The sequence below is a fragment of the Cynocephalus volans genome, chromosome 14 (genome assembly GCF_027409185.1).
Source record: "Cynocephalus volans isolate mCynVol1 chromosome 14, mCynVol1.pri, whole genome shotgun sequence".
Lineage (NCBI taxonomy): Eukaryota > Metazoa > Chordata > Mammalia > Dermoptera > Cynocephalidae > Cynocephalus > Cynocephalus volans.
In genome coordinates, this window is record NC_084473.1 from 91610230 (window position 1) to 91627652 (window position 17423).

The following is a 17423-nucleotide window of genomic DNA, read 5'->3' on the forward strand; positions in this document are numbered from 1 at the left end:
AATAAAGATTTTTCCTTTGAAACTAGTTTAATGCTTATAAAACGTAGTAGGGAAAATAGTGACACGAGTAACAATACGAATGTATCAATTGCTGTGCTATTTTGGGTGTATAATTTTATATAATACAATAAATAACAACACCTTATTCGTGTGCTATCTTGATTGAGCATATGATTTTTTCAGGCTACTCTAGTTACTTCAGTTCCCTTAAGCTGATTTAGTTGAGTTTTGTCACTCGCAACTCAAGAGCCTTCGTTAATACTCTATTGCCTCCAGGCTGCAGGACATGCAGGCTGAGAAAGGCACTAGAGGGCTAAGGAAACTGACAGAGAGGCTGTTACTTGAGGGCCACCAGCGTCCCCCTTTGTCCCTGTCCACAGCTGAGGGCCCTTCCCCCCTTACTGCCGGGTGTGACGTCACAGACCGTCGAGTTCCGCAGTATCCTGGTTTCTGGCTATAGCGTCTGAACGCCCTTCAGGAGATTGGCTTCTCCCTGATGGTAGACGGACTATGGCAAAGATGAGCGGAGCTGTGACTCTCTTCTTTGTTCTCTTTCTCCACTATTGGCGAGGAACAGAGCCCCACCATCTCCACCTGATCCAAGGTACTGTCACAAGTGTATTGAGGCAGCTAGAGCAACGTGAGAGCCACTGTCAGCCCAAGCCAGGCAGTCTGGCGACCCCCTGTACAGGTGCTGGTGTGTTGAACATAGGCTTGCTCCCCACCCTACCTTCTCGACCTCCCCGAATTTATCTTCAGGGATTGATCACTGGGGAGAAAGAAAAGGGTAACTTACAAAGTTTTCCTAACTTTGAAACTTTCCTAAAATACAGAGATCCATGGAAGGGTGTGTACGTTTATATTTTAACTTTTTATTATAAAAAATTTCCCAAACGTACACAAAAGTAGAAAGATTAGTATAAAGAACCATCGGGTGCTAATCATCCCCATCTTGTGTTATCTACACACACACAATTTTTAAAAATAACAGCTGTAAGGAGGTATGATTCACATACCATAAAACTTACTCTTTAAAAAGCGTATGAGGGCGGCCCGTGGCTCACTCGGGGGAGTGCGGTGCTGATAACACCAAGACCACGGGTTCGGATCCCATATGGGGATGGCCGTTAGCTCACTGGCTGAGCGTGGTGCTGACAACACCAAGCCAAGGGTTGCGATCCCCTTACCGGTCATCTTAAAAAAAAAAAAAAGCATATGAAGGAACTTCAAAAATTCATGGAAAGATTCACATTATCTTTTAAATTCTATTTTTCTATGAAATTTTTGAAGTACTCTCATATAAATCAGTGGTTTCTAGTATATTCAAAGTTGAGTCACCACTAATTTTAGAACATTTTCATCATCCTCCCACTCACTAGCAGTCACTCCCCTTTCCCCAAGCCCCTAGCAATCAATTTACTGTCTGCAGCTACAGATTTGTCTCTTCTGTATATTTCACATAAGTCCAATCCTATGTCTTTGGTAACAGGCTTCTTTCACTTAACATGTTTTCAAGATTCATCCACGGTGCAGCCTGTCAGTACTTCATTCCTTTTTTTTTAATGACTTGATAAGATTTTTATTTTTGATTTGTAAAATCGGAGTCTTTTCATCTTTCATTGTCGCTAAACTCGACAAAGAAATACTTCCACCCGGCAACTCCCCCTCTTGCCCAAAGGTGGCGCCCTCCCTCTATGGAGCTCTAGACACTTCCGCCCCTGTCGGAAGTAACTTCTGCGCAGCTGGGTGTGGCAGCAGTCACCGCTCTCGGTTAGTCGCCAGTCACGCCCCATTTATGGTCCAGGGTGGCTGGAACGAAACTTTGATAGGATACCGAATAAAAAGTCACGATGAAGCAAGTCCCACCGGACACAAAGTTGGTCATAGCATTTTTCAGGTAAAAGGATCAGCACCAGCAGGCGTCTGAGCAGTCCGTCTGCCTCGGCCGCCATATTGAAAGCGAGCTTCCGCGCGTTTCTCCAGACCGCTGTTGAACCCCGTTGCGCATGCGTGCTTCGGGCACCCCGCCTCTTTTCCCGCGACGAAGCTGGACTTCCCGGTTCCCCGCTTCTTATGCTGCCCTCCCGCAGCAGCATAAAATAGGCTCGGTCAGAGGGCACATTTTAGGTGCGCTCCGCTGTTCGAATTTTCAAGCGTGCTAAAGCTGTACGCCTGCGCAGATAGACCTCCCGCGCTTTTATTTACGCTTCCAGTTCGGAAGCAAGCTTTATTCCCCTGCCTGTCTCCGCTCTTCCTGCTAGGCGCCATCTTGTCTTCTCCCAGCCAACTTTATAGTGTTGGAAGTTGAGAGAGGCAGAATGGATCTCCAAAATGGCGTTGGGTGGGGACGCTGTAGCTATCTCCCCTTCTCTCGGTGTCTCTCAGGAACGGCCCCTGCTGGAACAAGACAGTCTGCACCGGGCAGCCCTCCTTAGATCCCGACACTGCTTCTTCCTTTTCTGGTTCGTCCAGGCCTCCGAGTCTAGGTGCACTCGCAACCTCTGGGCCAGGGACAGTGGAGCAGAAGAGGAGGAGGTGGGGGAGGTGCAGCTCTGTGGAGGGCAGTCCCTTAACCACCACTGGGGGTGCAGAGCTGGCAGCCTCTGTGAAGCCTAGGCAGACACTTCCCTCGGTGGCCTAACTTGGTGGCCCTGTGTTCTCCCTCACTTGCTGGCCCAAGGGTGCACCAGTACTGAGCAAGGACTTAAGCGAGGCTAAGTGGCCCTAGTAGCTCCCCTTGGGAAAGCTGGACTGTCAGGCAGGAGCGTAGCATTCTTCCCCCCAGTGCAAGCACACCAACCCAGAGTGCACCACCCTCATGGACATCGCACTGTGGAGCAGTCCTTCATTATCCTTTGCTCTGCAATCTGCGAGGTCATGTGGGGTGCCTGCCTGCGAGGTAGGGAGGGTCTGCCCAGCCGTGCCATGTGTGGGCTGCCCTCAGTGGGCATGGGCTCCTACAGCTGGAAGGGCACTCATCCCAGCCTCCAGCCACTGAACCTCAGTCTACTGTCTCATTCCTTTTTTACTGCTGAATAATATTCCATTGTATGAATATGGTACATTTTGTTTATCCATTTATCAATTGATGGACATTTGGGTTGTTTCACCCATTTGGCTGTGAAGAATAATGCTGTTTTGAATGTAATTTTTTACTCCCCCCCCATTTCTAGTCTCACGTTTATTTCTCTTTAATTTGATGGGGCTAGACTACGGTGTAAACAGCTTTTCCCTAATAAAGGCAAAGATTGGCAGGAGGACCACACAGCAAAACTAAAGTAACATGTGACAATAGCAAGATGCTATTTAAGCAAAAAATTCAACCATGCCAAAGAAATGAAAGCATTCTTATAGAGGTAGATGCATAGATACTCTGTTGTTCCTAACATAACTTTTTCAAAGGGAACATTAGATTTCCTTCCTGTTTTTAGGGTCTTACTGTATTTGAAATCACTTTCTATTTACTAAATTAATTGGCTGGCCATATTCCACGAAATTCTCTCAACTCTGTAGAGAATGAATCTGTAGAGAAAAGCAAAAGCAGCAGACACAGTCTTTGTGATGGAGGAAGCTCCAGTATTGTTCCCCCCAAATTAAATATACCAATATCACAAAACAAAATAATGTCATCTGCCATGGAGGAGAGGTACATTATGCAAACAGTGAAAGAGGGCCATTAACTATAATACAGCCCAGGGGATGTAGCATTTTTAATAGACTGTCAGGGTGACAGCAGGAAAAGGGGAGAAAGTAACTACTCTTATCAGGGCACTTTAAAACCCAAAGGGTTTTTGTGATATTTTACTGCATGGCCTTACTGGACAACTTACACTTACATTGTATCAATTCTTAATGATTCACTAATATCTCAGCAAAAGAAACTTTGTTTCTTTTATTTGCCAGAAAGCCATCCATATTAGTCCATTTTGTGCTGCTATAACAGAATACCTGAAACTGGGTGATTTATAAAGAAAAACATTTATTTGGTGTTTTAGGCCGTTTTGTGTTGCTATAACAGAACTACCTGAGACTGAGTAATTTATAAAGAAAAGAGTTTTATTTGGCTTACGATTCTGGGACAGCTGCATCTGGCACGGGCCTCAGGCTGCATCTACTCATGGTGGAAAGTGGCAGGCAGCAGCAGGTACAAGCAGATCCCATGGTGAGAGGAAGCAAGAGAGAGAGAAAAGGTGCCAGTGTCTTTTTAAGCAATGAGCTCTCACGGGAATTAATAGAGTGAGAATTCACTCATTAATCCTACCTCCCCCAGGGAGAGCATTAATCCATTCATAAGGGATCTGCCCCATGACTCAATCAGTTTCCAACACTGCCACATTGGAGATCAAATTTCTACATGAGTTTTGGAGGGGGCAACACATCCAAACTCTATCATTTGGCTTACCATTGTGGGATAGCTGCATCTGGTGCGGGCCTCAGACTGCTTCTACTCATGGCAGAAAATGGCAGCCAACGGTGGGTACAAGCAGATCACATCGCAAGAAGAAGCAAGAGAGAGCACACAGAGAGAGAAAGACAGACTCTCCTTTTCTTTTAAAGCCCTCAGAATCACACCCTGGGCTGGCCCGTGCCTCACTCGGGAGAGTGTGGTACTGATAACACTGAGACCACAGGTTTGGATCCCATGTAGGGATGGCCGGTTCGCTCACTGGGTGAGTGTGGTGCTAATAACACCAAGTCAAGGGTTAAGATTCCCTTACTGGTCATCTTTAAAAAAAAAAAAAAGAATCACACCCCTGACCACCATCTTTAATTCATTCACTACAGCATGGTCTTACAACCAATCACCTCTTCAAGGCTCCACCTTTCAATTACCATAATAGGATTTCCCACTCTCTGAACAGTCACAGATGGGGGCAAATTTCTAATACATAAAACTTGGGACACAATTCAGGCTTCAATAGTTTTGTGGGGACATAATTCAATCCACTACATTCTGCCCCTAGCCCCCCGAAACTCATGTCCTTTTCACATACAAATACATTCTTTCCACCCCCAAAGTCTTAACTTGTTTCAATTCAAAAGTCTAAAGTTCAAAGTCCCATCTGTGAAATTCAAAACAAGTTATCTACTTCCAAGATACAATGGTGGGACAAACATAGGGTACATATTCCTGTTCCAAAAGGGAGAAATAGGCCAAAACAAAAATGTAACAGGTCCCAAACAAGTCTGAAACCCAGCAGGGCAGGCAGCAAATCTCAAAGTTGGCAAATCATGTACCTTGACTCCATGTTCCACCTCCTCTGCACACTGGTGTGTGGGGGGGTTGGGTCCCAAGTCCTTGAGCAACTCCACTCCTATGTCTTCCTGGTCTCAGGTCACATGTCAGCTCTCCCAGGCTCTTGTTCCACTCTGGTAGCTCCACAGGTCTGGGATCTCCATGGCAATCCTGCTCCCACAGCTCCACTAGACATGGTGCTGATGGGGTTTCTCTGCTGCAGCTCTGACCCAACATTTCCGCTCAACATTGCTCTAGTGAAGGTTCTATGTGGTGACTCCGCCTCTATGACAGATCTCTTCCTGGGCCCCCAGACTTTTCTATACATCTCTTGAAATCACAGTGGAGACTCCCAAAGCTTCCACAGCTCTGGCATTCTATGAGCCCTCAGACCTAACACCACGTGGATACCACCAAGCCTTCCAGCTTGTATTTTACAAAGCTGTGGGTCCAGCCACACCTGGGGCCAATTTATCCACAGCTGGAGTAGCCAAAGCAGTTGGGGTGCTGGTGCTGGAAGCAGCTTCTCGAAGTGGCTCTCAGCAATGAACCCGTGGAAGGCTCATCAAGCCTGTCCCCCAAGACCATTCTGTCTCCTTAGGTCTTTTGGCCAGAAATGGAAGAGTTGGTCCAGAGGCTTCTGCAATGCCTTCAGGACCTTTTTCTCCTTCTCTTGATAATCCCTTTCCTTTGTACTAATCTTCTCAGCTAATGGTCACTGGGCTGCACCATTGCATGTTCTCTGCTTCTCTACCACATGGCCAGGGATGCAAATTTTCTAAATTTTTACACTCTGCTTCCCTTTTAAATTCTGGCTTTACATCTTGCCTTTGCCACCATAACTCAGCATAGCCTGTTGCAAGTAGCCATGCAGCTTCTTTAATGCTTTGCTGCTTAGAAATTTCTTCCCCAAATGCTCTGGTTCACAATTCTTAAGTTCCAACTTCCACAAAGTCCTGCGGCATGGACACAATGCAGTCAAGTTCTTTGCCAGTTCACAGCAAGGGTGGTCTTTGCCCTAGTTTCCAATAAACTCCTTATTTCTATCTGAGACCTCCTTAGAAGGGTCTTTACAGTCCATATTTCTATCAGCCTTCTTCTCACCACCAGGTAACCATTTTCTAAGACATTCCAAATTTTCCCTTGTCTTTTTTTCTTCTTCTGAGTCCTCCAAACTCCTCCAACCTTTGCCTAACACCCAGTTCCAAAGCCACTTCCACATTTTCAAGTATCTGTTACAAATAATACCCCACTTCTCTGGTACCAATTTTCTGTATTAGTCAGTTTATGTTACTTATAACAAAATACCTGAAACTGGGTGATTTATGAAGGAAAACGACATTTATTGCAGACAGTTTCTGAAGCTGGGAAGTCCAAAGTCCATCTGGTGGTGGCAACAGTGAACCAGGGGTCTCACATTGCAAGATGGAGGGAGCAGAGAGAGCACACAGAGAGAAAGCCAGACTCTCCTCTTCTTTTAAAACCCTCAGAACCATGCCCCTGACCACCATTTTTAATCCATTCATTACTGCATGGTCCTACAATCCAATCACCTCTTGAAGGCTCCACCTTTCAATTACCATAATAGGATTTCCCACCCTCTTAGCAGTCACGGTGGGGGCCAACTTTCTAATACATAAAACTTGGGACACAATTCAAGCTTCATTTGTTTTGTGGGGACATAATTCAATCCACTACACCGTCACACCTGGAAGTAATATCCATGTACCATGAAAGACCTGATGACCAATTTTCCTGTAGAGTTGAAAGCTGTCATGTGCACAGAATACTCGATTGCTCTATCTATAGCTTCAGATTTTCAGAAAACCGTGTGAAAATGAGCTTTGTCACTGATTTTGTGCTGGAACTTTAAATTCTTGCAGACACTTTACAAGTGCTCTGTGATGCTCAGAAAAGGTGGGTGCTATTACCCTGCCAACCCTTTTAATAGGGGATAGGTTTCTCCTCCCTGGTGAGTTTGCACAGAGAAGAGGGCTGGCCTTTGCCTTGAATCAAGAGAATATGTCCAGACCCTGAGACATCACAAACTTGATAAAGAAAAGCCTGAAATTATAGCTGAAAGTCTCCAGTTGCTTAATCCTTTAGCACAATTCACCAGATCCCTGAGGTAGCCATATTAGTGTCAGCAGAAGCCTTGAGATTAGTCCATGAAGTCCTAGTGGAGATTGTGACCCAGTCCACTTCCATTGGCACCTTCATTTTTCTCATTCAGCGATGGCAACATCAGGAATTCTTTGTGCTTACAGGTCAAATAGGGACACTCTCAGGCCCCCTGAGCCCCCTCCCATGTATAGACAGAGTCTGTACTGGGACTTAGTGCAGAGTATGCAATAGACTTTTGCCCTCTTTGCTAAAACAAGAAAGCAACACATTTCCAAAGTGGCCAAAGTCACTCCTCATTGGCATCATTCCTTTGCTCCCCTCCACACTGAGTACTAAGCATAACCATCCTCGAACGAGCATCATTTAATGCAGTTCATGATGGATAATAACACCAAGTCATGATAAGGGTAGGGCACTCTTCAGTGTATAGATCACATCAGCAAATTTTATATCTGCCCCCCTCAGATGTCCTGTGGGTGGCCGTTTCCCACTAGTCCTCAGGTGAGAAACCCAAATCAGCAGAATTTTACTGCCCAAGACCACATGGCACTCGGAGGGTAGACTGGGACTTGATCCAGGGCTCCTTTCTGTGGAGCAGGACAGCTGCATGATGCTCTTCTCAAAATACCATGCAAAAGAGTATTGACTAATACAGAAAACATGCAGATCCAGTGAAAGATTTAATCACAGCTAACTTTATTTTCCCACAGGTTTAAATAATGAAATTCCCTCCAGTTCAAAAACACTAGACGAAGGTGTCTCTAAAATATTCGGTAAGTAATCTCCGCATGTGAAAGCTTTAGGCTGTAGTGGAAGAGCTGCAAGCTTGTCTTTGATTGTCTTCCAGGTAAACTGTTCCTGCTGCTTTGAGGGAAAGGAAAGTGTTTTGCCTTGAGGCTAGAGTCAGTTCCTCCAAGTGTCAAAGTCCCAAGTAATTCAGCAAAACATAGAAGACGAACATTTGGAAAGGACCCTGCTCCTCAACAAGGGGTCCATGTAGCAACTGCAGGGCCACTATTTGGAAGTTCATTGAAACTGCACAGTGTCAGACCCACCTCAGACCAGCAGCATCACACCTACCTCAATAATTTCTGCACATTAGATGTGGCAAGGCCCTGAGGCTGAGCTGGACCTTAGGCCCTAATTGAGCATGAGAATCCCCTGGAGAGATAGTTAAAAAGAGACATCCCACCCTGCCTCAGAGACCAGATTCTGTGGTGTGGGAACAGACCTGTCCTTTAGCAGTTTTTCAAACCCTCCAGGTGACTCTGGGCTGGGAGTCCTTGATCTTCTCTAAGCCTTTCATTTAACATTTGAGAAAAACTAAGGCCCAGGGAAGTCCTTTTAGCAGAGAGCTGAGACTGAGGGAACAGGTCTGAACACAGCCATCTGCTGAAGAAAGCTGTCCAAAAATTCCAGTGAAATCTCTCCTCCCTGGTGCCTGTGATGTGGGGCAGGATTGGAGGCTGAGGGTCACTCCTGGTGTGAGAAAGAGCTGCTGGGACAGTTAGTGCTGGTGCTTCCCTCTGATATAGGAGCTGTAGGATCAGAGACGTTCTGATCACAGAGCAATGCCTGCTCATTCCTGCTTGCAAGGAGGGACATCACCTGACATGTGACGGACTCTTTGTTCTAAGAGCTGCCCAGGTCAGGGATTCTGGGTTTGCTTCTCTTCATGCGAGCCGTCAGAGGCCTCAGTCTGTCTGCACTGATGGACGGACTGACTGACAGCTGGTGGCCATGATGGAACGAGAGAATAGTTGCAGTAGCTCCTGTCCTCGTGGGTGACCCCATTGTCTCTGAATCCAGCCCCACGTGTAGGAGGGGAGCGAGTGCATCTGAACATGAGAGTCTGGTTTGGGGTTTGGGAGGATCCCGTCAGCCCCACGGGCCTACTGACCTGCCCAGCACCATGCCCGTGTGGGCCTGGGCATTGGTGGGCCACACTCAACTTGCCAGCTTCTCTCTGAGCAACGTTTTCATTAGAGGGGATGGTGAGGAGAACTCATTTTCCTGGTGAATCTGACAGTTAATTTTCTGGTGTCTCTATTGTAAGCACCTATTTTATCAAGTGAGTAGAAACCAACAGCTCCTGAAGCTGGACTCAGAATAAACACCGAATGAATGGCATTTGGGATGATTATTTTCTGGGTTAGCAAAGAAAACCTGGAAGGGCAGTAAACGTACTGCTTCCCAGGTAGAAACCTGAAAGCTTTTAAAGGGAAGGAGAACTTAATCTATTTCAAAAAATGGAATCTTGAAAGGTTAGCAACAGTTTTATAAACCAAGAGCTTTCTGACCTTATAAAATCTGTTGTGCTTTATTTCTACCCCCACAGCCTTCACTCAATTTTCATGGATACAATTTCCATACACAACATTTGTAAATGAGTTTTGAAACTCTCTGAGGACAGCCTTTCTCTTTGGGTCTGTCAGGTCCCGGGCAGTCCTGATATTATGGAATTGTTGGCATCGGGCCCTCTCTTGCTGCAGTCCTTCTCTGATGGCATGAGGGGAGGGAAGCGCCTCACATGTGATCTTGGTAGGGGCTGTCGTCAGTCCACAGCAGCCCCTCAGTGACTGCTTGAAGGACTTTTCATGATGCTTGTAGATCACTGAGTCAGTGTCCCCAATAGGCTAGTCTAGGTGCCCGAGTGTCACATACTGGCCCACCAGGGCTGCTGTGAGACCATGAGCACCAGATTGTTGGTGAAGGGAGTTGATGGAGACACCCTAATATCTGTGGACAGGAGTGACCTTGGAGTCTCAGTTAATACTGTGGTACATTGGATCCAGAACTTAGGCTCACCCAGCAGGGCCCACTTCTTCCTTCTGACATCTACTCAGCCAAGGGCCTGTCTTCTGGCTGCCATGAGCTGAGTTGGTTTTCTTCCTCTCCTCACTGTGCCTGGCCCTTGCTTAGCTGCTCTGTGTGGCTGTACCGATGTGTCTGGTCAGGTCTGTGTATCCGTCTGCCTCTCTTATGTGTCTGGATGGCTCAAGGATGCAGACTAGGCACCAGATCTCTCTCCTCTCTGAACCCCTAACACCTCATACAGTTTCTGTGCAAGGTTAGGGCTTGGTAAAAGCTTGTACAAATGATACACAGGTTTCTACTCTATCCCAATCTACACAGGAATTATGATCTTTAGGAACTTAGGCCTGGTCCCTCTGTACAATAATTGGTCATAAAAACTGAGTGGCCAAGTTTATCTCAGCAGGAGGAGTCTACATGTTGCCATAGTCACTCTGCCAGTTAAGAATTACTGGGAAAAAAATTACTGTAATTACCGGAAAGCCTGACTTAACAGTGCTTTAAACAAAGAGTGTTTTATTTTCCTTCTGTCACAAGCAGTCCAAGGGAGGCAGCTATGGCCTTGGTGCAGTAACTCAGATTAGGGCCAGTTTCTCTGAGATGGTCAGGCCTTCCCTGGGGCTTGTGTCTCTTGGTCATAAGATGGACTCTGCAGCTCTAGACATCACATCTGCTTTCAAGGTAGGAGGAAAAGGGGACATGGAAGTGCAGTGCCAGCACTTTTTTCTCTTCCATCCAGAGGAGCACACTCTTCCTGGGTCCCAGGAGTCTTTTGAGGACCTTTGTGTGTCCCATGGCCTTGTGCTTGCTGCGAGGGAGGGTAGAAAGGAAGCACCTCTCAGAGGGCTTGGCCTTTGAAGCTCCTGCCACCACTAGGCAGAGAAGGAGGCGAGAGTGGCTGGGGAAGAAAATGCCACAGAATCTATAGTGATACCTCTTTTTTCTGTCATTGTTAGTGACATCTTTGTTACCTTTGTATTGCATATCTTTTTCCTTCCTTGCCCAGATTTTCCACTTGTGCAGGGTTCCCATGAGCAGAAACTAGCAATATTTACTAGCTGATCTGGGTGTTATTGTTATAAAAAGGATGGTGATGAGAAGTTTTCAGGTATTTTGCCTTCAGCATGATCGTCACGCTGACGCTGTGTTAAATGCATTTACAGACATTGTTTTATTCAATTTTCACAAAATTCCGATGAGTTAAATAACAGTATCCCCATCCTACTGGTGAGGGAACTGGAGGTCAAAGAGGTGAATTTACTTGCCTGAAATCATGCTTTGCAAATAGCAAAATCAGGATTTGGGTCCAGGTCTGCCACAAAATGAGGACTCTCATTGTGAAAAGCTTCCATGGAGAGGCAATAAGGCCTTTAAACAAAGAGAATGATGTGCATCTTGTGGAAACAGGGAAGAGGTTTGTTCATGCATAGGGACAGCTTGGGGACAGTCTCAGAGGTGGGTCAGAATGATAACGGGAGTGAGAAGGAAAATTATGGTGCTAAATATTATGAGAGTTGGGGCAAGTTTGTAGCCATCTATCTGTAGTGGGCAATGTTTTCTACCCAGAATATCAAACACAATCACAATTTTCCAGAAACGATTTAGGTAGTTGGAGTTTCCCTCCCCAAGACAAGGCATTTTAGGGCACAACGTCTCCCATATCCATTGAGTTTGTATCATTTATTCACTGTATTCATGGACTGCTTTCGGTGCTCACAGAGCAAAAGATGTCAATCTTGCATTGCTGATATTAACACGCCTTTTGTTTGCTTCCCTTGAGATGAAATTCTACATGAAGTGTTTTCCAAAGATCCAAATGATGCACCACTTGGTGAAACAGGAGCAGCAGGCAGATCAGGTACAAAGAGAGACATGAAAGAAAGCAAGTATCTGTCATTAGAACTACAAGTGCACACATTTCTATAGGCCTGTGTATTGTGTTAGATGTACTTGAGTATTGTTTAAACCAGCTACTGTTGAGAGAAAACCAAATTGGGATGTGAAGGAAAAAAACTGTTTGAAATCCTCTCTACAACCTTCCACCAACTATAGAGTTTATGGTCTAAAAAGTGAATATCCCTGTATTTTGGGGTGACTAAAATACAGGTGCAGTGTCAGGCAGGTTCTGCCACTCTGGAGGCTATTTAGAGGACAGGAACCCAATTTGCAAGTGGGGTTAACTGTTCCTTGTAACACGAGCTGTGAGTACTGTAATAACTTTCTATTCATCAGCGCGTATAGTTCACTGCTCACGAGTGCCCCAGTCAGTGGCTAGGGAGAGTAAAGCCTTTCCATACCCTCCTGATCACACCCATTCCTGTCCCAACCTCTGTAAAATCAGCTTTTGCTCGGAGCAGCAGAAACTGATTTCTCCTCTAGCACTGATGCTCAAATGCCAAGGCTGAGAGGAAACAGCAGGCCACGCATGCAAACAAATAAACAAGCTAACTAAAACAAACAAAAAACCATGTGCACATTAGCTCCAAATCACACAAATAACAGAGAAACACTTTAAGGTGAATATGTGCATTAGGAAGAAAATTGAAAACGGGTAATTAGTTACAGGATAAGCCAGTCATGTGTGCCATGTTGAGATTATAAGACTATCAGTAAAACAATTTTATAATTAATGGCCCTGCCAATGCATTTCATAAACCATGCAATTAATAAGAAACCTGAATATTTTACTGCATAATCTCGATAGCTTGCCCTGCACCATGTTTTATGATGCTCCCTTGGCAGACACAATATGATGAATACATTTTTAGCAAAGTGCTTGCATTATTAAGTGTATCTATTCCTAATGATTCTATCAATCTCATTAACAGAGAACTGTGCATTTGTCATTTATTGAATCCAAGTAGTCATACATGAAATCATTTGGCATACACCATGTAGGCCTTTCTACCAATTTTCCTGTACACTTAAAGCTGCCGTATGCATGAATTACTCAATTGCTTTGCATATTGTCTGTCAGGAAACCATGTGCAAATGAGCTTTGTCACTAATTTTGCGTTAGAACTTTACATTCTTGTAGACACTTCATGAATGCTCTGTGATGCTCAGAATGGGTGGGTGCAGGCCAACGGCACTCATGATGTTCTTCTCAAAATACCATGTGGAAGAGTATCAATTTAAAGAGTAGATACGCAGATACAGTGAAAGATTTAGTCACAGCTAAAGTTTATTTTCTCATAGAATATCCTCAACAAATGAGCTTGAGAAGTGCTGAATTGGCATCAAGTTTGGATAAGGAAAAAGAACATTTGGCTAAAATAGTTGGTAAGTAACCTCTGCATGTGAAACCTTTATGCTATATTGGAGGAGTTGCAAGCTTGTCCTTGGTTGTCTCTCAGGTAACCTGTTCCTGCTGCTTTGATGGAAAAGCATGTGCTTTGCCTTGAGGCTAGAATCAGTTCCTCTAAGGGTCAAAGTCCCAACAAATTCATCAAAACATAGAAGACAAACACTTGAAAAAGACCCTGCTCCTCAAAGAGTGACCCATGTAGAAGGAGCAGGGCCACCATCTGGAAGCACGAGAATCCCCTGGAGAGATTGTGAAAAGAGACATCCTACCCCTCTTCCAGTGACCATATTCTGTATTGTGATGAAAGACCTTTGCATCAGTAGTTTTTAAAGCCCTCCAGGTGATTTTAGGCTGTGACTCATTGATTACTCCAAGCCTCTTATTTACCCTTTGAGAAAAACTAAGGCACAGATAGAAGATGGTGGGGTAGGAAGCTTCAGGAGTCTGTCCCTTTAGCAAAACAACAATTGAGCTGGCAAGAACTATCTTAAGCAACTATTCTGTAATATTGGAGTCCAGTTGAACCCTTGCAGTGTCCAAGGGTGAGCTTGATGAAGAGGCTGGTAAATTTTGGTGAATTTCAGCATTTTATGTAGCAGCTACTATTTTCCATCTCTAAGCCCTGTGGTAGGCAGCTGTGTGAATAGCAGTTCACATTCTTGGTGAGACTTGCTGGTGCCAAGGTGGGCAATAGGGGCTTTGTCCTCCAAAACTCAGGGTATGTATTTTGATTGCTCATTGCTTCTTTAGATCACTGATGGGCTGGCACTGAGACTGGCCATTGTTTAAACCCTCATGGGCTGAACAGACTTCCAAGCAATTCTTCTGAAGGGATTTCAAGAGACAGTAATTTTTGTTTTTCTCCTTCTGGGAGATAGCCACTTAAGGAAAACTTTTGTCAGGTTACTGACTGTTTAAGTCTGCTTTGTGTTTCTATAACAGAAATACCTGAGACTGGGTAATTTATGAACAGAGGTTTATTTGGCTTATGATTCTGGGACAGCTGCATCTGGCACAGGCCTCAAGCTGCTTCCACTCATGGCAGAAAGTGGCAGGCAGCCCATTGGTACAAGCAGATCACATGGTGAGAGGAAGCAAGAGAGAGAGAGAGAGAGAGAAGAGGTGCCAGGGTCCTATAAACAACCAGCTCTCATGGGAACTAATAGAGTGAGAACTCACTCATTACTCCCCCAACCTAAGGAGAGCACTAATCCATTCATGAGGGATCTGCCCCCATGACTCAATCAGTTTCCAACACTGCCACATTGGGGATCAAAATTCCACATGAGTTTTAGAGGGGACAACACATCCAAAGTCCATCACTGACTGACCTCAGAGTTAACAAGACAGAATATTCAGCACCCACACACAGCAAGGAATACAAACTTTGCAAACATAGTTTGAAAAAGCTGCAAGTGGTTGGCTCCAGATCCCAACAAGCAAAAATCAGCATCCCTGAGAAGTGGGAGAATTAGATTTCCAGAGTTACCAAAACTTAAGACTTAGAATGTCCACCTCTTAAAGTAAAATTACAAAACATACAAAGAAAGTATGGCTCATTCACATGAAAAAGGAATTTGGCATCAGAGTTATTAGCCAGAGTCAAAAAATTATATGTAAAATCAACTGTCTTCCATATGTTTAATGAGCTGAAGAAAACCAGAGACAAATAACTTAAGGAAATCAGGAAAACAATTTGTAAACAAAATGTGAATATCAATAAAAAAAATTATAAAAAAAGGAGCCAAAGAGAAGTTCTGGAGCTGAAAAGTACAATAACTGAAATGCAAAATCTCACTAGATGGGTTCAACAGTAGATGTGAGCAGGCAGAAGAAAGGACCAGAAAACTTGACAATAAGACATTAAAATTATTAAGTCTGAGGAGCAGAAAGAAAAAAAATGAAAAGAAAATAAACAACATGAATAACTCATGGGACACTATCAAACATGCCCACATACACATTATGGAAATGTCAGGAGGACAAGGAAGGAGGGAGAGAGGGAGGGGTGGGGGTGGGAGAGAGAGAGAGATTGGAGAGAGAGAGAAGCAGAGAAAATATTTGAAGAAATACTGGTCAAAAATGTCCCAAATCTGATGAAAGACATGAATAAATACATCCAAGAAGCTCAACAAACTCCACATAGGATAAACTCAAAGAGATCCACACTGAAACACATTATAGTCAAATTGTCAAAGACACAGAAAGAATCTTGAAAGAAGCAAAAGGGAAGTTACTCATTACATACAAGGGATCTTCAATCAAGCTCACAGCTCATTTCTCCTCAAAAATCATAAAGGCCAAAAGGCAGTAAGATGGCATATTTAAAATCCTGGAAGAAAAATACTGTCAAGCAAGAATTCGGTATATAACAAAACTATCCTTCAAGAATAAAGGAGAAATAGAACATTTTCAGATAAACAAAAGCTGAGAGACCTGCCCTACAAAGAAGTACTAAAAGGAAGTCTTTCAGGCTGAAATGAAAGGGCACTAGACAGTAACTTGAAGCCATAAGAAAAAACAAAAAAGAAAGAATACAGGTAAAAATAACTACACAGATAAATATAAAAGGCAGTATTATTATACTTTAGGTTTGGTTTATAATTTCTCTCTTTTTCGTATATTATTTAAAAGCCAAGTGCATAAAATATTAATTATAAATCTGTGTTAATGGACATACAATGTATGAAGATGTCATCTGTGACAATAACAATATAAAGGGGGAGGGAATGGAGATAATTATGAGCAGAGTGTTTGTATACTATTGAAACTAAGTTGATACTATTCAAAATAGGTTGTTATAAGTTTAAGATAAATAGGATAAATAGGTGTTTAAATTTAAACTAGTTTTAACTAGTTTAAGCTTTTTTTTTTTTTTTCTTTTTTTTTGCAACTGGCTGGTACAGGGATCTGAACCTGTGACATTGATGTTATAAGGCTGCACTCTAGTCAACTGAACTAACTGGCCAGTCCGTTAGTTTAAGTTTAACCAGGTGTTCCCAATAACCACTGAGAAAATAACTAAAAATATGTACAATGAATGAGTGAAGAAGGGAATCAAAATGGAACAGTACAAAAAAACAACTAAAAAAGTAGTAATGGGGGGATTGAGGAACAAAAAAGGTACAGCACAGAAAGCAAAAGCTAAATGGTTGATTAAATCTTCTTTATCATTAATCACATAAACTCCTATGAAAAGGCAGAGATTAGATTAGTTTTTTAATTAAAAAAAAGCCTCATCCATCTATATGCTGTCTACAAAAGATTCACTTAGAGTATAAAAACACAAAGAGGTTGAAAGTAAAAGGATGGAAAAATGAATGTATTCCATGCAAATAATAGGCAAAGACAGCTGGAGTGGCTATATCATTTCAGACAAAATAGATTTTAAATAAAAAAGTTTATAAGAGACCAAAAAGAATAATTGGAAATTTCAATACTCTGCTTTCAATAATGGATAGAACAACCAGACAGAAGAACAATAATGAAATAGAAGACTTGAACAAATTATAAATCAATTAGACCTAACAGACATATACAGAACATTCCACCCAACAACAGCAGAGCATGCATTCTTCTCAAGTGCATATGGAATGTTCTCCAGGATAGTCCACATGTTAGAACAAGAAGCAAGATTCACATAACTGAAAAATATTGAAATCATACAAAGTATCTTTTCAGATCACAGTGGAATGAAACTAGAAATATACAACAGAGGACAAGTGGAAATTTTTCAAATATGTTGAAATTAAGCAACACACTCTTAAATAACCAATGGGTCAAAGAAGATATCACAAGGGAAATTATAAATTATCTTGAGATGAATGAAAATCAAACACAACATACCCAAACTTATGGGATGCAGCAAAAGCAATGCTAAGGGGGAAATTTTGACTATAAATACACTCATTAAAAAGATCTTGAATTAATAACCTAACTGTA

The 17423-nt window shown here is 43.3% G+C and overlaps 1 protein-coding gene across 4 annotated transcripts in view; it reads left to right on the forward strand.

Annotated features, from left to right (window-relative positions):
* The first annotated feature begins 1757 nt into the window (after nt 1-1757).
* The window catches only part of C14H2orf92 (chromosome 14 C2orf92 homolog), a 54484-nt gene continuing 38818 nt past the window's right edge, over nt 1758-17423 (forward strand). For 3 of the 4 annotated variants that reach the window (XM_063078941.1, XM_063078937.1, XM_063078940.1), the window contains exons 1-4: nt 1758-1897; nt 8071-8133; nt 11955-12032; nt 13373-13456. In XM_063078941.1, coding sequence (XP_062935011.1) covers nt 13387-13456 — 70 coding nt within the window. In that variant the 5' untranslated portion in view covers nt 1758-1897; nt 8071-8133; nt 11955-12032; nt 13373-13386. The remainder of the gene's footprint in view (nt 1898-8070; nt 8134-11954; nt 12033-13372; nt 13457-17423) is intronic. The other variant, XM_063078938.1, reaches the window with a different exon arrangement.